The 21,240-nt window shown below is 61.6% G+C and overlaps 2 protein-coding genes across 8 annotated transcripts in view; one reads left to right on the top strand and one right to left on the bottom strand.

The window, feature by feature from the left end:
• NTN1 (netrin 1) overlaps positions 1-15,249 on the top strand; it is a 213,506-nt gene extending 198,257 nt beyond the window's left edge. For all 5 annotated transcript variants that reach the window (XM_051825185.3, XM_089318359.1, XM_051825184.3 and 2 more), the window contains exon 7: positions 12,228-15,249. In XM_051825185.3, coding sequence (XP_051681145.1) covers positions 12,228-12,556 — 329 coding nt within the window. In that variant the 3' untranslated portion in view covers positions 12,557-15,249. The remainder of the gene's footprint in view (positions 1-12,227) is intronic.
• Positions 15,250-19,315: 4,066 nt separating this feature from the next.
• Positions 19,316-21,240, bottom strand: part of STX8 (syntaxin 8) — a 304,958-nt gene continuing 303,033 nt past the window's right edge. For all 3 annotated transcript variants that reach the window (XM_070061378.2, XM_089318376.1, XM_089318375.1), the window contains one exon: positions 19,316-19,484. In XM_070061378.2, coding sequence (XP_069917479.2) covers positions 19,417-19,484 — 68 coding nt within the window. In that variant the 3' untranslated portion in view covers positions 19,316-19,416. The remainder of the gene's footprint in view (positions 19,485-21,240) is intronic.

Below are 21,240 nucleotides of genomic sequence, written 5' to 3' on the forward strand. Positions count from 1 at the left end.
TCGCTCACCAAGACTGGTCCCCATCACGCTCCTCTTGTGGGACCTGGAACGAGCCCCATTGCTGACCTGAGTTCTCGGTTTCATTGTCTGTAAAATGGAGCATTGATTGGTAGCACCCATAGCCTTCTCTGAGGCCGAGGGTGTCCAGCAGCCCCAACCTGGGGCCCAGGCCTCATGGCAGGGGTGGTAGTTGTAACCAGGCCAACTGCTTTGACTAGACCTCAGGAGCTTAACTTGCTTGTTTTATTGCACATATGACTCACATGTGTGTACCTGCACACACAGTGCACACCAGCTCCGCCCTCCCCAGGCCACCGAGGCTCCCAAAGGCTATAGCAGGTGCACCCGACAGGTTTGCTGTTCAGGTTGGGGGCACCGATCCAGAACCTGCCAGGCTGTGGGCTTTGATGCTGCAGGTCCCTCGGGGGTCCACACTGAATCCCCTTTAAAACACAGACGGCACAGGAACTCCCGACGCCCGCGGGAAAACAAGCCTGGAATTTAATAGAAGCGAGGCCTCCAAGCCGGGAGATGGCAGCAAGGAGGGACCCTGGGCTGCACATGCTGCCTCTTTCCAGCCCCCAGGCCTCCAGCATCATGGGCTGGACGCTGCCTGGTGGGCTCTCCTGTGGGCTGAGACTTGAGCAGGGTTCCCCGACGTTCACAGTGGAACCTGGCTTTGCACCTGCCTCCCTGAGAGCACCACACACCTGGGAAAGCTGGGGGCGAGCAGGATCCAGGTCAACCTCCCTCCATCCTCTCTTGTCCTGCAGGGGCTGGGTTGGCCTCGCAGGGAGCCGGGAGGGAAAGGGAGTGGGTGCACCTTTTCTGGGGGAGACTGATTAGGGTTTAGCCTGGAGGAGTCCTTTATGTCCTTCCTCAGAGGAGGGGAGGCTGAGAAGGGGGCCTTGGTGTCTTTCTGGAAGGTTCTGACCCGATTTCTGCTCCGCTGTTCAAGTGCCAAAGGGAAACATGGAACTTGTGAGGTTTCCAAAGGGGATTGTTGTCCACCTGACTCTGTGTGTATGGCGGGGTGGTATTTGAAAAGTTCATGGAAAATGTAGATAATGGCGAAATGATGTCTACATCCCATAATTATTTTGTACAAAAAGCTTATCTTTTAAATTTTTTTTTATTTGAAAGACATAGTTATACACACACACACACGGAGAAATAGATGTTTTTCACTCACCAAATGGCCTCAGTGGCCGGCGGCTGGTTCAGGCCAAAGCCAGGAGCCAGAAACTCCATTCAGGTCTCCTGCGTGGACCATCCTCTGCTGCTTTCCCAGGTGCATCAGCAGGGAGCTGGGTTGGAAGCAGAGCAGCCAAACATTGGATTCCAGTGTTTGCATCGTGGGTGGCAGCTTAACCGCTCCGCCACAACGCTGGCCCCAAAGTTTTGTTTTTTTTTTTTTTCTTTTTCCATCCCATTTTCCATGTACTTTTTGAAGCACCCTTGTATTTGACTCCGTCTGGATTTTTTTCCTCTGATGAATTCGGCTTCCCTGAGCCCTGTTGGTCCTGGGGGCACCTGGGTCCCCTCCCCATTTGTCTGCCAGACCTGAATCCCTGCTCCAGCCACTGTGCAGCCTCCAGGGCCTTCCCTGAGCCAGACCCCAGGGGCATCGATCTTGGAGGTGAGAGGAGGGGATGTAGCCCTTGTGAGACCTTCTGTCCTCTGCCCTCCTCACGGGTTCAGGTCCCTCAGATCACAGATGGGGACACCGGCCCAGCTCGGGGAGGGGGCGTGTCTGGCTTCACAGCTGGACCTCTGCGGCCCAGCCTCCTGGGACCCTGCCTGGCACAGACGCTATGGTGACCCCCCAGCCTGTGCCCACGCTGCTGCCCAGGCCTCACGGGTCTGTTCAGGGGAAGACTTGAGCAGCAGCTGATTGTGGGGAGACCGAGGGCGCCCCCTGCTGGACTGTCCTAGCCATGCTGCCCACTGGGACCTATGCCATCTAAGTCCATTCTACGCCGCTGTAACAAAGTGCCTGACACAGGGAGGGAAAGTGGTCCTGGAAGTCTGTGTGCATGGCGCTAGCATCACTCGGCTTCTGGTGAGGGCCCCATGCTGTTTCAGATCCCGGAACACAGGCGGGAAGCAGGCGCGTGTGAAAGAGGGGACCAAGAGGGCAATGATTTCCGACTCCCAGCTGTGGGCTACACAGTCCCCTCCTCCGGGAACTGCCTGGACCCCCTTCGTGAGAGTGGACCTGTGGGGACCCAAAATGCCTCTTAAAGGCCCCAGCCCCTGTCAACACCATGACACCGGGTCAAGGCCTCAGCGTGAGCTTTGCTGGGGACAAACCTCGGTCAGACCACAGCAGGAGTTCTAATGCTGGGCCATCCCTGGGGGAAAAAAAAGGTTCATGTAAAAGTCGGGGGTCTCCCAGCTCGGCCTCCAGGCCCATATGTTCAGCGGGAGGCAGGATGGGAAAAGCTTCAGGAGGGAATTGCACGGGGTCCTGGTGGGACTCGGGGGAGCCCAAGGTCGAGGTGGGCAGGGTATCGGGACAAGGACCTTGTTGGGGAACAACAGTGGAGCAGGGCGGGCATGGCCGGGTGCAGGCTGTGGAAAATCTTCCATGCACCCTTGGTTGGGCCCCAGGACCCCTGGGCGAAGCAGCAGGAGGACAGGAGGGAGCAGGCTTGGGGAAGGGAAGGGAGGGCAGGGCAGGGCAGGGCAGCCGAGGCCGGAGCAGGCCAGGCTGGGCTGGGAGGGAGCTGGCTCAGAGCTTGTAATCCCGTTCTCTGGCTGACACCCTGCGGGGGGCCAATTAGGAAACACATTTCCTTCACATGCAGGGCACTTGGATGCTCCCGAAGCTGCTAATTAGAACCTCGGGTTTGCTGCCCCTGCTGGGTGAAGGCAGGGCCGCAGGCCACCCGATGACCCCTTCTTCCTGCAGGCCGGCTCAGGCTGTGGTGTCCGCAGACAGCACCAGTGTGAGGCTGCAGTGGAGGGGGGCCTGTGGGAGGTGACCGGGGGCTGCCCAGCCTGGGGTGTGCTGGCCCTGGCCTGGGTCCTCTGGGGTGAGCACCAAGCGAGGCAAGAAGGAGTGAGGGTGGAGGCGGGGCCTACTGCGCACGTCCATCCCCACTCTGTGATCTGCAGGGACCTTGGACAGAGGAGCTTGCCTGGGGGCCTCAGTGGTCTCATCTGTCAAATGGAGGCGCCGTCAAAGGAACATGACACAATCCCCCATGACTCAATAGTGGCGACCCCCGCCGCGCCAGGCGCCATATCCGAGGGTCTGGGCCCGCAGGGACGCACCTGCTCCCATCCCTCCTGGGGCCACCTCAGTCCTCTGTTGCCCTCTAGGGGAATCCAGCTCACCTTGCAAACCCTGGGGGCTGCCAGTGAGAAGTGCGAGGGTGGACTGGGAGCGGGTCCTGCTTGTCCCTGAGCGGAAGTCTGCAGGCGCTAGGAGCGCAGGTGTGTGTCTGCTGCAGTTACCTGCCCGGGGCACATTCACCTGGAAGCCCAGGCTCCAGCTGCAGGTGGAGCTGCCCTGCCCAGGGCGAGGGTCCTCCCTGGCTGTGCCCCCAGGGCTCCTTGCTTCCTCCATCCCCTTCTTCCCACCTGTGTCAGCTCATCCCTCCCTCACCCCTGCTTGCGTCTCGCAAGGCTGCTACTCCCAGGCACTCCCCCCAGCCACACGTGCATTCACTGTGCCGAGCCCACAGATCTGCATGGACCCCGACCTGGTTACAGCCTGCACTGGGGCAGACCCAGAGCTCCGTCCATCCTGTGGAGAGGGTAGGGGAGGGAGGAGCCTGAGTAGCCATTGTGCCCTGTGCACAGCAGGGACCCCGGGCTGAGGGAGGAAAGTCCACAAGCACAGAAGCTAGAAACAGGCTGGGAAATCAGGGATGTGTGTGAATGGGGGTGCCGGGGTGGACCCAGCGGGGCTGGGGGCGAGGCCAGCATCTGCCGCCTCAGCCAAGTTCATGTGCACAGACCCCCTCCCCCATGTCCAGCCCCGGTCCCACCGAGAGCGGCACCTGCGTCACCCAGGAACTCTCACCTAAGCTGCTGCCTCAGGTGGCCTGGGTGCTGCCCCTGCCCCTTCCTTCTCCCCGGGGACTCGGGGAGGCAGCTCACAGGCTGGGAGGCGAGGGCATCTGACTCGTGCCAGTTCTTGGAAAAAGGATGCATTCCCAGAACTGTTTGATTAGTCACCCCTTTTGTTGAGAGATGTCTTGGCACCACCAGATGGAAAAATCAAGTCCCCAGTGTCCCTCCCGAGATCCCACAGCCGTGGTTACGAGGGTCGGCCCCGGGGGCACCGCTGTTGGCATCAGTGGGCAGCCGTGGGCTGGTCAGGCTCCATGTGCATGTGAGTGTGTGCAGATCTCTGCCCCGAGAGGATGCCGGGTTCTGTCCTGGGTACCGGCACAGTGTGGACTCAAGCGAGGGATGAGGGCGTGCGCTGGCCCGGGCACCTCCAGCCCTGGTTCTCACCTGTGTTTAATCCTCACTGACACCTTGGGAGGGTTTTTCTCTGCCAACGGGCCACCCCGAGATAAAGCAGCTCACCCAAGGTCAAGTATACCCCAGCCCAAGATCTTCCCTCTCCCCTACGCCGGGGAGCTGAGCCTTGGGCGAAACAGGTAGCACAGCACATCTCCTTAGGAGACTTAGAACTGGGACCACGTGGGGCCCTGACCGCCGGGTTCCTGATGAGCCTCTGGGGAGAGGATCGAGGAGCAGGCATGGTGGCTGTGGCCTGGGCGTGTCGAGGATGGTGGCAGAGGTGGGATTGGCGTGTTTGTTCCAGAGAGGGTGGCAGTGCTGAGCACTGCAGGAAGATCCTGGTAGGTCCTTGATGGCAGGTGGCGACACCAGGCAGGCAGCGGAGTGGGCAGCCATGGCTGTGGGTCACCATGCACTGGTGTGGGGTGGAGGGTGGGACGTGCAAGTCCTGGCGGGCACGGCCCACGCAGCCAGTCCTTGCCCTGCTTGCAGGAGGATGGGCAGCTGGGGGAGCGTCTCTTGTCTGCAGCAGCCATGCTGGCCTCTCCCTTTCCCCTTGACCTTGGGGCTCTGTCCCTTCAAGCCCCATCACAGGGATGGAGTTACTGGGTCTGCAGTGTAGAATAGCATTGGGGCTTGGATATGGGCATGAATGTCGGGGGAGCATCCTGCCGCTGTGGCCCCCATGGCCAGGACCCCTGCCGAGTGCGGAGAGGCAGCTGGTGGCAGCAGCTGGAGAGGTCACCTCTGCCCCGCCTCCCCCAGCCCCGTCCCCAGGTCCCGAGAACAGGACGCAGACCAGCCAGCAGCACGTGGCCTGGTGTTGCAGAGGCTTGCTGACCCATCCCTGGGGGCACCGGCCCCCTGGAGCGCCTCTGGTTTCCCCCAGCCAGATGTGACCTCCCCTCCCTGAGGGCCAGCCCCATATGGAGGCCAGATGTGGTGCTGGAGGGCCGCATGAGTCAGCCCGAGGTCACGGAATGCGGGTGACCAGCAGGTCGGGCAGGAAACCCCCTGAGCCCACAGGAAGCTCCCTCCCTTGAGAGCCAGGGCTGGGGGGAGGGGCTGCAGCTCTTCCCAACACGTGACCGCAGATGCCAGTCCAGAGGCTCCGGCTGCAGCAGGAGAGCTGAGCCCCAGGCCGGCTGCCCTGAGGCCTGGGCAGACCCCGGCCCTCATCAGCCTGTTTCCTGGAGCGTGCTATGGTCTCTCCTCACCTATAACATCTTGCAGTAGGAGAGACCGGCAGGTGGGGATAGCTCAGGGGGGCCACAAAGACCTTCTGATGAATGGGACCCCGTCTCATTTTCCAGATGGGGACACCAGGGGCGTGGACCTGTCCAGGGTGCCTATGGAGCTGGTGCAGAGTCGGGGCCACTGTCCTGAGACCTGTGTGTCTACTGCCACTGGGTGCGGCAGGAGTTTCTGCCCCAGGGAGGTAGACCAGGTGGCCCTGCCCCAGGATTCGTGCTTTTAGTGACCCCAGAACCCCTGCTGCTGGTCCTGAGGCCTCTCCCTCAGAACCTACCTCGCAGTCCACCCACTGCCAGCTCCATCCTGGGCTCAGGCCTCTGCAATGGTAGATGCAAGGCAGCCCTGGCCCCTCCGTGCCAGCCGCCTTGGCAAAACCCCTGCCTGTGACTCGGTTCATCCAGGCGGATGGGGTGAGTCCCCCTGCTCCACGGCCTGTGTGATGCCTGTTTCTTTAGGTCTCGTTGGGGGGGGTGAGTTTTGAGGAGGGTTTGACTTTTAGGAGCTGGGAGCTGTGAGTAGAGGGCTAGTGCTCCATGCGGAATGGTACTGGGGCGGCTAGGAGTGCCTCCCCCCACCCACAGCTCCCTGGAGGTGGGAGCCCCGGGCTGGGAGCCGTAGGCTGCAGGCAGGGCTCAGACTCCTGGTGGGTGTAGGCCTGCACCCCTGGTAGGCATCTGAACAGAGACCCCTCTGCTTTCTGTGAGCCTTGGACTGACCTGGCCAGTGGGGGCATGGACCAAGGCCATGTCAGGAGAGGCTGGCCCTTTGCCAGGACCTGGAGTCCTGTTGCTTCCAAGGGCACCGGCCCGGGGCGGGGAGCACTCCCAGTGTCAGCCTTCCCACTGGCTGCTTCTCTGTGGTGTCTCCAGCAGGCCCCGCCCTCCCTGTTGCTTTCCTAGGCAGGGGCTGGGCTGAGGGACAGGCGTGGGTGGTCCTCATCCACCTCTAGGTGACCCTCGGCAGCCCTGTCCAGGCCTGTGGTGGACCCAGCCCCAGCTGAAGGTTTGGGGGGTTCGGGCATTGGATTAGGGACCACTGGGCTGCCAGTTTCTCCTCGAAGGAGACAGAGGAGCCCTTAGATGCTGCCCCGGGTGCAGCAGGCTGTCTCCTGGGCTGCTGTGTGGGAGCGTCCAGGTCCCCCCTCTTGGTTGACCAAAGCAAGAGCCTGCTGGTGCATAGGCCAGGCCCGGCTAGGCTGTGCCCGACTCAGGGAGGATGGTCTCACAAGGGCAGAGCCCAAGCTCCAGGACCTGCAGGGGAAATCGAGGCAGTGTCCACACTGCAGAGAGAGAGAGGCTGGCTGGCCGGCCAGGCGTACTGTTGGGGGGAAAGCCTGTAGCCAGCCCTGCACTGGTGTTTCCAGCTTATCCAAGGTCACTGGCAGGACCTCAGGGGATAAGTGGCAGGAAGTGGCACCCAGAATTGCCGAGGCCCACCAGGGGGTGGCCGTGGTGATCCTGTGGCCTCGGAGTCAGTTGATGAAAACCTGGTAGGGCCCTCGTAAGCCCCAAGTCGGAGAGGAGGGTCCCTGGCAAATCGGCGTCCATGAGAACAAGACTTGGCTGCGGCCCGGGAACCGTGCGGTCAGAGCCACATTTTACGAAGGCAGCTGCAGCTCCTGACACGCTTTCTGTCTCGGCAGATTTATGGGGCGGCGTGGGCTCAATGGTTTCTGTGGGCTGAGCGTCCTCCCCCGGCCGTATTGGCCGCTGTCTCTGAGGCAGATGGGTGACAAGCCTCCCCTAGCAGGACAGGCCCAACCGGAAAGTAGGGCTGGGCCTGGGGAGGCAGGGGGTGACCACCCAAGCTTCCTTGGGAGGAGCTACTGCTGCAAAAACCCCTAGGGGCCCACCAGAGCAGCCCATAAATCCGGGAGACCTCCGGGAGGCAGGAAACCACCCTGCAGAGGTATCCCCGCGTTCAGACCTCGCCTGGAGAGCCCGGGCCACACCCCTCCCAGGGCCCACCCAGCAGGTGGTTTATTGCTCACTGGGCCCTGTCCTGCTGCAGAACATCCCCAGCAAGCAGGTGAGCGAGCGGCAGGCAGCGTTCCTCGACCCTGGCCCAGGTGGGGAGCTTTGATCCTAGCAGGAGGCCCCCCAGCCTGTGCCCGGCCACCTCCCACTCCCGACTTTCCTGGGTGGGGAGCACCGCTGGTCCCTGGAAGGCCCAGAGCTCACAGGCATGGTGGCTGCCCGCCAGGGCCACGGCTGGGAAGGGATGGAGGTGGGTTTTGAATGAGTAGAGGCTCTGGACAGAGGAGGGGCTGCCCTGGGGGAACCCAGACCCTGCTTTGGAAGAATCTGAGCGCAGGAAGTGACCTGGAGCGCCCCACGTTTTAGGCGGTCCTTGACAGCCTGGGGTCTCACCCAGTATTGGGACTCCCGGGAGGACGTGCTGGTGCCTCCCACTGCAGTCTGGTGACGTGGCCAGCAGTAGCCCGTGGGACAGGACGGCACCTACTTGCCCAAGAGTGAGGTGCTCCAGGCACCTGGCCTGTCCTAACCAGCCTCCTCCCCTCCCCTGCCTGCTGGGCGCTCAGCCAGCCCAACACAGGCTCAGGCCTCCTTCCTGCCCCCTGGGAGCCTGAGAGGGGCCCGTGCCCTGGTCCCAGAGAAGGGCTCTTTGCGTGGAAGTCCTGGCTCTGAGCCCTAGCACTGCTCAGGGCCGTCACCGCCCCGCCCTGCTGACCGAGTTCTGCGGCCAGCTCTAGGGCAGGCGGCTTTGCCAGGAGCTGAAGGCTGGCCAGACCTCCAGGCCCTGGACCTTGCTCTGTTCTTGCTCCATCCTGAAGTCCCACTTCCCCCTGGTGCCCCCAGACTCGGCTGGTCAACCGCAAGGGTCCCAGCTCACTGGCTGCCCAACCTCTCACTTTGTAGGGTGAGCAGGGGCCCGGAGGAAGGGACCCTGGGTTTGCAGGGCATCACTTACGGAGCAGAAGCAGCAGCAGGCTGTGTGGCCCTGTTGGTCTTGGTCTCTGCCTTGGAGAAGGGCCATGGGCTTGAGGCTGGGTCCCTCAACACCCCCCCCCCAAAGGCCTGACTCTAGTAGCCTGGAGTGTTCCCACCAGAGCCCCGTTCTAGCCTCCATCAAGCCAGTTTGTAGGACATCTGTGCGAGGCCGGGGAGGGGAGAGGGTGGTTTCCGGCTCTGGGTATCCCTTGGTCTTGCGGGGCTGCTCTCATGCAACACCTGACATCAGGCCATTGGTAAACCCTGGGCAGGTGTAGCACTAGGAGTTGGGACGGTCAAGGTGGCGAGGCCATCAGCTTGGCTGGCTGATGATGGCTGCAGCCTTCTGTGGTGGGAGGGGCGGGGGCACTTGCTCCCTTTGTATGGGAGGAGTCCTGGTGATGACGTCATCACGCCTCGAGGCCCTGCGTGTTACACTGCTGTGCCATTGGTACCAGAGCTGGGAGGCAACCCCAAGACTGCAGCAGGTTCTCAGAAGCCTGGAGTCTTGGGAGGGGCCTCGCGGAGGGGTGGATGTGGCGTGCCGACGTGCGGGCTCCCTGTGTGTGAGTGGCGGTTTCGAGGTCACCGCTGCGCTGTGGATTTTGAATGCTTTGGTACTTGGCCCGTGCACTGCATGAGCAGCTCATACTTGGTGGGCTGTGTAATGTGCAGAGGCATTGCCAAGGGCAGCAGAAATGTGGATTTTTTTCCAGCATGGTCACTCGAATCCTAGCGCCGCCCTCTCTTGCCCCCAGGGCCTGTACCGTCTCATCCTGGGGGCTGCTGGGATCTGCTACGGGTAGAAGACAGGCAAAGGCCAGTTGCTCTGTCCCAGCTGGCCAGTGTCCATTGCTTTGCAAGGTGTCTGGGGGAGGGTACCCTGGGGGTGTTGTCCTGTGCTGTGGGGAGAGGAGGCTGCCCCCTGTGCCCTGCCTGGTCTCGGGGAGGGAAGGCTTGGAGACATGGGAGGGGGTGTGCAGGGGGTGAAGAGGCCTTCAGGGGGCCTGGCAGGCCAGTCCAAGGCTAGCCCAAGGCTGGCCCTCGCCCAGCCAGCCCTTTCTGACCTCCTTTTGCGCCCTCGAGAGACCCTGTCAGGCCTGTCTTCCTGCTTGGCTGGGAGCTGAGGCCCAAGCCCCCCGGTCCTCAAGATGAATTTTGTTGGCTCCTAGGGCACTGGAACAAGGTCCTACAAGCTGGGCTTCTTTAGCACCGCCCTGAGCCCCAGAGGCCAGGGATCTCATGTGGACTTTGCTGTGTGTGTGTGTCCTGTCTGGTTAGGGCCCACCCTCGTGATGTCATCTCCTTGCTCTCCACAGACCACGTCTGCAGGTTCAGTCCCGCCCTCGAGTGCAGGGGTGGGGCTGTAACTTCTGAACCTGGGGGTGGGGGCACAGTTCAGCCTACAGCTTCAAGACACCCTCGGGGCCTTGCGTCCCCAGCCGTGGCTGCACAGCAGCCCCGGGCTCTGAAGTCCACACAGGGAGCAGCCTTCGCCCGAGGGAGGCTCATTGTGTATTCAGCTCGGCCTGGGGAGAGGAAACTGGGGCTCCCATGGAGGGGCACACGGTTGCCACGGTGACCTCCGTCTGCAGTCAGATCCACAGGGCCCAGCCACTTCCCCGGAGCCCCCGGTTCCCACCCCCTAAGAGTTCACACTGAGTGTTGAGTCCCTTGGTGACAAAAACATGGAAACGGTTGCCATGGCAGCCATTCTTTGGAGCCCTCAGACTGGAGTGCAAAGTTCGGGATGCCCAGGAACAGCTAAAATGAAAACACGGGAAAATCCGCCACTCACCACACCTACCCCCACGAGGAGGAGTCAGGTGTGCCTGCCGCTCCACCTGGTGTGGGTGTCTCTGTACCTCCCAGTCATCCTGGGCCAGGCGTGGGTGCAGGGAGTACCCCCGGGGAGTGCAGGTGAACTTGGGAGAGGTGGGCCGAGCTGCACGGGTGCCCAGTGCCTGGCTTGGCAGGTGCTGACCACGGCTTGGCTGCTGAAGCCACCGAGCCTGCCTGTTCTGTGGCTTCTCCAAGCTGGCGCCCTGTTCTCAGCGGACAGCGTGTCTCTGTATTGAAGGGTGCAGTGCGGCGGATGCTGGACACGGGGATGGGACGATGGCAGAGGTTGAGCGTGCTGCAGGCCTTTGCCAGGGACCCCCGTGTGCTGATGGGGATGATCATGCATGCCCCAGCCCCTAGCAGCTCTCTGTCAGCCCCCTGAAGTGCTGGTGGTCTGAGGTGGTCCATCCGGGCAGTCGGAGCTGTCCCAGAAACCAACACAGGCGCATGTGCTCGGTGCACTCAAGGCTGTGGAAGGCAGGCTATCGGAACCCACCTGTGTTTAACCCAGGATTCTGCAAACTTACTTGAGACTATAGTTCCTTGTCCTTTAAAAAAAAAAAAAAGAGGCAGAGAACCAGCCGGTGAGCTCACACCTGCTGGTTCACTCCCCCCAGTGCCGCTGATGGCTGGAGCTGAGGGTGGGAGCCGGGAGCTCAGTGCAGGTCTGCCTTGTGGGGGGCAGGAGCCCAACTACTTGAGCCCTCATGCCGCCTCCTGGGATGCACGTTAGCAGGAAGCCGGAATCGGGAGGCAGAGCCTGGCCCTCCAGGAAGGGCCTTAGGAATCCAGACATCTTAGCCGCTAGGCCAAATACCTGTCCTCGCTTTTAGGATATTTTGATTTAAAATTTTTGATTGACTTCTGATTCTTGTTAGGTTTTTATGGGGTACAGCACAAGGTTTTGATACACAGTAAAAGGATCCAGTTAAGCACTGAATACGTCGAAGTCATGGTTGCCCCACGGCAGGGAGGAACCAGGACCTGTATCTGTGACTCCCCCTCATAAAATGCATTTCTTCCCATTTTTAAAATGCCCCTTCCTGCGCTACAGAAGTGTGCTGGCATTTACCAGTGCATCCTGGGGGTGAGGCGTCAGCCCCACCTGGGGACATGTGAGAGGTACACATCCTAGGGTCCTACAAGGAGCTCCTGGGGCAGGACCCAGCCGTGTGCATTTCCCTAAGCCCCCGGGGGAGGCTGGCACACGCTGCAGCGCGTGAACCCCTGCACTGGCGGAGAACTGGTTGGAGGGCACGGCCTGGGGAACCGGAGAGGCCCAGGGGACGGAGGCAGCCGGGAAGGGGCTAAGTGTAGGCACAGGCGAGGCGGACAGGACCAGCACGCGGGCTGTTGGCTTCTCTGCACCTGGGTGTGGGGTGGTCAGGAGGCTGGGTGTTGAGTGACTGGGGTCTTGGAGGGTGCCGTCTCCCCCAGCCACTCCAGTGGGGGATGGGGAGTGGCCACTGCCCACCGGCTGCATGCTACAGGGACTTGGGGTCTCCTTTGCCTCCCAAAGCTGGGTGCAGACACCATCCTTACGCAGGCAGCCCCCGGGGTGGGGGGTGGGGGGCGGTGTGCCCGACCCAAGGCCCCTCCTGTGTCCTCGCAGCTGCCGCTACATGGGAGGCCTGGCTTCCCCGGCCCCGTGGCTCTCCGCAGCCCCCCGCCCACCGCCGGCCTGTGCTTCCCTTACAGCCGTCCAGATCAACGTCCTGAAGGCGGACAAGGCAGGGGACTGGTGGAAGTTCACGGTGAACATCATCTCGGTATACAAGCAGGGCGCCAGTCGCATCCGCCGCGGTGAACAGAGCCTGTGGATCCGCTCGCGGGACGTCGCCTGCAAGTGCCCTAAGATCAAGCCCCTCAAGAAGTACCTGCTGCTGGGCAGCGCCGAGGACTCGCCCGACCAGAGCGGCATCGTGGCCGACAAGAGCAGCCTGGTGATCCAGTGGCGGGACACGTGGGCGCGGCGGCTGCGCAAGTTCCAGCAGCGCGAGAAGAAGGGCAAGTGCAAGAAGGCCTAGCGCGCCGGGCGCGAGCGCGCGGACTGGGCCCGCGAGGGCGTTCCCACGTGGGGGGATGGGGGCGGGGCCGCGCCGGGCGGGGCCCTCGGCGGCCCCACCCCTAGCCCCCGGCCCCCGCGCCCCAGGCCGGAGCCGCGTGCACGCTTGCGCGGTCAGGGGCGCCGCAGGCCAGGCCCTGGAGAAAGAGGGCGAGACGTAGCTACCTCACAGGGCGCCTCCCAGAGCACAGACGCGCCTCCCGGGGCGAGGTGGGGTCACCGTGGAGGGGCGGCCGAAGATGCAGGTCGCTGATGGGTCACGGAGCAGGAGCCGGGGAGGAGAGCTGTGAATTCTGGTGGGGGCGCCAAGCGAGCCCAGCACCAATGCCCCGCCTTTCTCTCTCGAGGAATCCCGGCTGGACACAGGGCTGCGGCGACCTGGGCACACCCCCCCTCCTCCCATGCGGCCTCTGGTCTCCGCTGGCACCTGCTGGCTTGGTCCTCTGGGGTGGAGTCCCAGGGTCTGGGTGGGGGGTTCATCTCCCATGGGCAGAGGAAAGGAGGCTCTGGTGGTGCCTGGGGTCTGGCTCACCCAGGAGGCGGGCACTGGGCCCAAGGACACCCCCGAGGAGCCCAAGCCGGGTGGTCACGGCCTGGTGCCGCAGCCGCCTGTTGGATGAGGCACTGCGCAGGCAAAACCTCCCAGAGCGTTTCCTTTCTGGAAACTTGGAAGCAGCCCCTTCTATGACACGCTTCCAGGGGAGGGGGCAGTGACACTGTTTGTGCAATGACATCAGCCCCCGCAGGGGCCCCCGAGCAGTGTCAACAGCTGGCAAGGGCCTGGCTGGGGGCTGAGGGTTCGCTGGCAGGCAGGGACGGGGGGGGGGGGGGGGGGCACGGCCAGGTTCCTGGCCGCCACGGCAGCCATGACCACTTCCTCTTGCTGCCCTCCCTCGGCGGGCCCCTGGCCCTTGGAGCTGATGCACCGCAGCCTGGGCAGCTCCTGGGCCATCGTCTCTGGCTCCGGGGCCCTGCGCGGTGCTGGCCTGTGCCTCCCAGAGCTGGGTGCAGACCCCATCCCCCGGGGCCGGCGTGCCCGACTCCGGCCGCTCCCGTGTTCCCGAAGCTGATGCCGAATGCCAGGCCTGGCTTCCCTGTCAGGCAGGGCACCGGTTTCATTTTCCCTGCCAGTGTTTGGCTGCTCGCAAGGGTCTCCCCAGGCGCGGAGCTCGGCCTCTCTTTCTGGCTCCCCAGTGCCCCTCCCCCGCCTTCCCGCCCATGTCATGGCTGCCACTTACTGAGCCCCTGCTGTGTGCCAGGCACTTTACCCACCTGCTCCCGACGTGTCCTCGTGACAGCCCTGGGGGCCGGGGATCCTCTCCCACCTTCTCCGGTGCAGACACTGGAGTCCACGTGTCCAGCGGCCATGCTGCCCCGGGCTGCACTCTGCCCTGGCCACTGCTACTGCCACTTCAGGGTGACGACGCCAAGAATGGTGGGCGAAGCAGGGAGGGGACCTGCAAGAGAGAGGCCAGGTTCCTGGAAAGAGGTCTCACTGCTCCCCAGAGGCCCTAGAACGGTGGGGGCCAGAGGGAGTCCAGGAGGGACTGGCAGAGAGGCCGCAGGCTGCCCTGGGGGGAGGGGTGGCCGTGATGCTGCCCGGTGGCTTCCCCACCTGTGCAGAGGGGTGTGCACTGGTGGTCTCTGAGGACCCCTCCCCCACCCCCACGCTCGGCAGTGGACATCTTCCTGCAAACCCAGCCTGCCTCCCGCCTCACCCTCCTGGTCATGGCCTGGACCCCCGGTCGTGTGCCAGGGCGGGGAAGAAGCCACCATGGGAGGGCCCCTGCCAGACCCCACGGCTCCTCTGGTCCCGCCCCTGCCCTCACCCAGGAAGGAGACGGAACCAGGAACGGAGGCGGTGCAGTTTGTACAGTTAGGAAGGGGTGTACAACGGAACTAGGTTTTGATTTGAGTTTTGAAGAGTGTATTAACCAGAGTTGTGACATGTAGGTGTTTGAAGAAAAAAAAAACATACCAGGTTAGTCTTTTTGTTGTTGTTACACAGATTCGCCAGTTGGCCTTTCTCCCCCGGCTGGGCGCCCTGGTGTCCCCGAGAGCCGAGTGCCTGCCTCGCTGACACGCAGTGAGGCCGGAGGGACGCGGGGGAGGCAGGCCTAGGGCCAAGGCCCTCAGTGACCTCCGGGAACCCTGCCTCCGCAGTTGCACGCAGGAAATGGGTATAGCCCGGGGTGGACGGAGACCCTGAGGGACTGGGAACCCGATGTAGGGTCTCCATACCCGATGGAAGCCACCCTCGAAACCCAGGCGCACGAGACTCACCGACGGGGGCCACAGCTCACGGACAGGCACTCCCGAGGGGTAGTCACATGTGTCCCACTCCGCGCGTCACTGGGCCTCCCTGCCCCCAGACCTCCCACCACTCCCTCCCGTGTTTCGCATTTCTGTTCACTCAGAATTGTAAATGTTTAGTTGTGACCATGACATATTGTTTGGGTCAGCGTTCCTTTCCAATGCATACTAATATATTATGGTTATTATATATGAATATATTTAATGACATGGAGAAAGTCGTGGAATTGTGTTTTCTAAGGTTTTCTGTTAGAGCTGTAATGGACCCAGATGGAACTTGTAACGTGGACCCCACGTGATAGAACTAAATTCAGATATCATTAAATAAACTCTTGTACACTGGCCTGCCTCCCTGTCTTTACTGCGGGTAGCGGGGAGGGGCCCGCAGGACGGAGCCCCAACTACTGGGGAAGGCAGCTTCGTTCGCCATCTGTGAACGCCGTTTTGAGCTAAAGGCTCTCAACTGGGACAATCTGTGCTTTAGTCCCCAAGAAAGCGGCCCCTCTCTGGGCTCCAGGATAAAGAGACCCCCTACCCCCAGACACCCCATGTACCAGCAGGGTGGAGGACGGCGCGACCATCCCCATTTTGACTTGGAAGATGCAAGTGGCTCGCGCCGCTGACACGAAGCAGTTCCTGTCTCTCGCAACCGTGTGTGCACACACCGGGCCCAGCGACATTCGCGATCTCGCCTCTGCTCACGGCTCCGAGCGTGTGGCGCAGAGTCTGGGTGTCTGAGAGGTTCCCCGAGCCCACGATTTAGGAAGTGGTTCAGGCTCTAGGAGTTGCATTGCTGCGTGGAGTAGAGCTGATTGTCGCCAGGACGCTGTAGCTCCTGCATCACCGGGTTTCAGGGACAAGTCTCTGCCATGGGCCCTGCGGCCCTCTTTGGAGGCCAGGGAAGCCCTTCGGTGGCCAGGATCTAGCGCTCAGGTGCAGGAAGACACATGTGTGGCCTGCAGGTGTCCGGGTCTCGAGCGGTGATGCCAGGGCCTGTCCGGGCTGAGAAGCAGGCCAGCTTCAGCTGCCATCTCCAGGGCTCCCCAGGGCTGGCTATCCCACGTGCAGGACCCGCAGGCCGCTCGGGGACTGCGGCTGAGCCTTCCGCGAGCGCTTGGCAGTCTGAGTCTCCACTTTGGTTGTTTTAGGTCAAAGGCCCAGTTCTCGAGGGTGTTCGTGACGTAGCTTTCCTCTGTCCGCATCTCAGTCCATCCCCGTGGGACGTGGCCACGGCCAAGCCCAGGGAAACACAGAGTAAGCAGCCACGCTGCCAGCCGGGGCCTTCTGGGGGAGAGAAGGCGTTGGCATCCGCCGAGCTCAAACAACGGGAGAAACGCGCTGGGGGAAGCCCACTGGAGAGGCGCCGGAAGCCGAGTGATTCTCGTCAAGGACCCCGGGGCCAGCACAGAGCAAAGGCCTAGACCCCTGCTGGGTGACAGCTTCGCGGGGGCTGCCCGGCCTCCCTGAGCCAGCACCCGGGCATAAGGTACCCATTTGTGGCCGACACACCCTGGGGGGCTCAGATTTTGTTGAACAGGCGCCCCAGATACAGACATACTCCCAGAGAAACAGGGCAGGGAGGGGTAGACCAGAGCCAATGAGAAATGGCGCAGGGTTGTGTGAACCCCTCGCCATGTCAGACAGGACGCTTGGCAGGGCAGAGTCATTTCTGGAAACAGGTCGGTGCCTTTTGCTGTGGGCGCATCCACGGGAGGGCATTTGTGAAACTGGGCGGGGCAGACAGAGAAAGGGTGGGTCTGGGCTCGCTCCTTAAAATACCGACCCCCGCCCCCCACACACAGCTTCAGCAGGGCTGGTTAGAGGATCCAAGAGATGTCTTCAGTCTGCACACGGCTTCCAGTGTCGTCCTGGACGTGAAGGAGCCGGAAAAGGACCCCCCCGCCCCGCCGTGTCCCATGGGGCCAGCAGTGGCGCTTGTCTGTGATGTCATCAGCACCCTGTGGGGAGAAAGCAGGGTCCCAGGTGGGCTGGGGGCCGCGCGTGGGGGGCGAGGGGCAGGTCGCCATCCCGGCCACGGTTTCATGACGGTGCTGAATCATAACGACGTTTCCGTGGCCCGAGAGCCCCAGTTGTACCCAGGTATCTGGGTTCCTTTATACGGTCTGCAGACTTGCGATGCTTATAATCAATAATCGCTGCCGGTAAACACTGCTTGTTGCTGTTATTTTAGTTACGTTTCTTTTCGCTGAGAAAGCCCCCGAGATGATGGGCACTGAGGGCCCCATCTCGCCTCTTTGTCACGCTTAGGGCAACAGCGTCAGGCTCACCCAGCCACCTCCAGCGTGGCTGCCGGAGGTAGCCAGCCGTGCAGCCAAGCTGGAAAGCCCCGCCTTCCCGTCAGCCACAGCGCTCCAGGATGGGTTGAAGGCAACAGGTTTCCCAGGCACCTGGCCATTCCTTGCCAGCTTTCTATCTGCTTGGGACAGGGGTCCCCCGAGAGGAAGACTAAGGGGATTTGGGGCTCTCCCCACTGTGGCCTGCACAGCAGGTGCACGCTGACCTTCCCTGGGCAGCTTTCTCTTTGCTCTGCCTTGCCCAGGGGTCCAGAGAGGTGACGTTACCAGTCCGGGGTCACACAGCGAATGATGCTGGGTCCGGGCCCAGAGCCCATTCAGCCCGAAGAACAGAAGCTGCAGTGTGCAGGCACCGGCCTCCCAGTGTCACCGAGCCAGGACTCTGTGGCTCTGCTTCAAAGACGCCCCATGAGTTGCCGGGGCTCCGTGCTGAGCGAGTCAAGAGGAGGTGAGAAAGTCAAACAGAGCGCTAGTGCTGCCCGCCCAGAGCCCCGGGGTGGGGGGCTCCAAGGAGACTGTTTGTATAGATTTGGGGTTTCAGCACAAGGCTGGGAGACGTGGCTCTGCAGATTCTTGGTCCTCCGTCGGGTGATCCGTTAGCAACCACCGTGCCCCGACAAGGAAATGCATCCCGGGGCGCGAACCCTGCAAAGCCCAGACCTCTGCTCTGGGAACGCACGCCCCTGAAATGAGCCTGCCTCCCCGTTTGCTCTCGTTCCCCCCGCCCGACGGCGCTCGGACGGCACGCCTCAGCCCCATGCTCGCCTGCTGGGTCCTTTGCCACCTCCTGGCTCCACGTGGCTTCCGAGGCCTCACCTTGGTCTGTGCGTGTCGCAGCCCCTGAGGTCCGGGCCCTCATCTGGGCTCGCTCCCTGTCCTCCGCCCGCTGTTTGTAGGCAGGACCCTCTCGGCCCCCCAGCAGCCCTAGGAGGTAGGGAGGGGATCTCCCCGTGTTCTATGTGAGGAAGCAGAGGCACAGAAAGGTCAGCTGCCTGCGGCCCAGCACCGTGAGCTCACGGCGTGGTCGTCACTGGGCGGCTCATCCATATTCCAGGCGCCCTGCCTTCCGGCCACTTCCTGAGCCAGGCCAGGTGGGTGGTTCCCAGCCAATGAGCTGTGAGCAGGGTGAGGGGCTTGCTCCTGGGCTCTCTGCAGGCCCGACAGCTTCCAGAGGCCCCCTCCTCTGCCAGAGACTACGGCGGCCACCCCATCGGCAGAGGCTCCAGAGTGAACTCTCTCCGGGGGCGAGCCCCTGTCCAGAGGGCGTTTCAGGGCACGTCCTCACGGGGAGAGCCCTGGGAGGCTCCTCCCTGGCAGCCCCACCACCGCCCGTTCCCCTCTCGGTGGAACCCTGGGCTCTGTAGCTGCCCTGTCACCAACCCTGGTCCTCTTTCCCTGTGCCATGAGGCAAGGACGCTGGGCCCGCCGTCCCCTTCTAGCTCAGAACTCACCTGTCCGTGGGCCTAGTGTGCTTCCCAGGCCTGCCTCCTGCACCTGCTCCTTCTGAGACATGCACACACACACACACACACACACACACACACGTGCGCGCACACACAGCGTATCAGAGCCAGTGCAGGAGTCCCACAGCTTCATCACCGCCCTTCAGCCTCATCAGTACTTCCCTGCTTCCCACCCAACTTACTCAACAGGTTTGATTCTCGCTCAGACAGATGTTTCAGCCTTGAAAATTGGGGGTTCGCTGTCACCAAGGGGATGAAAAAGAATGCGTGTCCGGGGCTGGAGGCTGCTCCCATGAGTCCCCGGAAGTGTTTCTGAGCAGGGGCAGCGGGCACTCCTGGCCAGCACACAGAGCTCCACGGGGTGATGTGCCCCCACTCCTGCCCCTCCCTGACATAAGCAGCTTGAGTGCTTTTTCCTACACAGACATCAAGGCAACAGCTCCCGCAGTAACTGAGTTCCTCTCAGGGTGTCCGGCGCACTGTGTGGTGGCTGCAACCCACAGGCGGCCAGGGGGCAGTGAGCACTTGGCTAACACCAGAATGACCAAGGTCAAAACCGAAAACCCCACCCCGGGACCAGTGCACTGGGGAGCTTCCCGGAACCACTAAGAACGCAGGCGACACCAAGAGTCAGAGCCTCGGGGGTTTATTGAGAGCGGGGTCTGGGTACCGCAAGGTGCTGGGTTTTCTGCGTCGTCCTGGGGTCACAGCCCGGGGTCCCTTTCTTGCCATCACTTGGTCGGCCAGACTGCCACGACCACTATCGCCACAAACAGCAGCAGGATCACCATGATCATCCCTGCAAAACAGAAGCAGGAGAAGTCCTCTTTCGATGACTCGTGCCAGAAAGCATCACACCGTTGGTGGGTGGTGGGAGGTGCACCCTCCGAGCCCAAGGGTGGCTCCGGGGAAAGCTGACCTCAGGGGCTCAGGCAGGGCTCCTCCTGATCCGAGGCTGGGGGGGGGGGGGGCCGGCCTCCCATTCCGTATGAGAGCAGGAGCTGCTGAAGACGGCCACTCCCACTGCCCAGTCGGATCGCGCCCTGATGCGAGGAAGCAGAGAGGTGCTGCTTCCGGAATCCACTCTCCACGTGGCTTCACCCTGGCCTCCCGAGCCCAGGATCCTCAAGCCCCCACCTGGAGATGTATCCCCCCGCCACACACACACCAGAGGGCCGTTGCTTCTTATCTGTGGTTTTTGTATGAGCGTTTCCTGGAACACAAGGTGCAGCCTCTGCCCTCCTGCACGGGGCCACGCGTCTGGCTCTTACGATTGCCAGCTCCCTCACGTGGCACTGATGAAGTGGGCCCAAGAGCACATGGCACTTGTGCAAGGAGCTCACCGCCGTCCATGCTCACTGCCCCAGTGTTGCCATAGAAACCAAGTTACCAAAGCTGGGGTGGGTGCTGTGGCACAGGAGGGTTAGTCCACCTCTCGTACCGGAGTGCTTGGGATTGAGTCCCTCCTCTGCTTCCAATCCAGCGTCCTGCCAATGGACCTGGGAGGCAGCAGATGAGGGTCCCCGTATTTGTGTTTCTGCCACCGATGTGGGAGACCCCGATGGAGCTCCGAGGTCCTGGCTTTGGCATGGCCCAGCCCTGGCTGCTTCAGGCATTTGGGGAGTGAACCAGAGGACAGAAGATCTGTCAGTCTGCCTTTTAAATAAATAATAATAAAAAAAAATAAAGTCAAAACTTCAGTTTCTCAGTTGCACTAACCGTACTGCACAAGCCCAACAGTCAGGGCTGGCCAGTGGCTGTCACACTGGACTGAGACAATCAAAGAACCCTTCTTCCATCACAGGAAAGGCGCAGGACGGGGTTTTCACTGCTCTGCTGCCAGCATCTACCAACAACGCCTGGAGTGGAGACTCGAGAGAGTTTGTCGAATGAATGGAGGAATGACTGGCCGCTCGGGCTCCTGGCGGCACGCCGGGGTCCATGTCTCCTGTTGGGAGTCCTGTTTTCCCTTTTCCTCGAGTTGGTCTGGTTAAATTACATGGTTCTAGAAAGAGCCAGCTTTCTCAAGATGACGGGCGTACTGTCCACCAGGTCCTCCTACAACTTAAACGCCATTCGTGTCTCTGCATTTGCAGTACGTCTGTTCTTCAGCACCCTCGCCACAAGCGTGCGTCCTCCTTTTCTACCAATTCATCTTCTCCAAGAACGAGTTTCAGCCCTGTGGATCGTCCCTGGCAGCTGCTGTTTTACAAATTTTGGCTTTTATTTTTATTAACCCCAAAGACGTTCTTACAACTCGCTTTGTTGTCCCTCCTCCAATTTCCTTGAAAACTAACTCATTTTCCACTCTCCTTAAAAATGCCCCTAAGCCTACAAATTTTGATATGCGATAATTTCACTGCCAGTTTCTAACTTCTAAATACTTAAAAAAATACCAACAACAATCTCTCTGACCTTCTTGAATTTCCAAATACACAGAAGTATGCTTCTCTACCCATAGGTACGTCTCATCCTCTATTTTGCTACGGAAATATCTGATTTCTGCTAGTGACAAAGCAATGGGCACTGCCAACACCACGGTGGGTTGTAATGGA

Source organism: Oryctolagus cuniculus, chromosome 17 (assembly GCF_051225735.1).
Source record: "Oryctolagus cuniculus isolate XC-2025 breed Fujian yellow rabbit chromosome 17, ASM5122573v1, whole genome shotgun sequence".
Lineage (NCBI taxonomy): Eukaryota > Metazoa > Chordata > Mammalia > Lagomorpha > Leporidae > Oryctolagus > Oryctolagus cuniculus.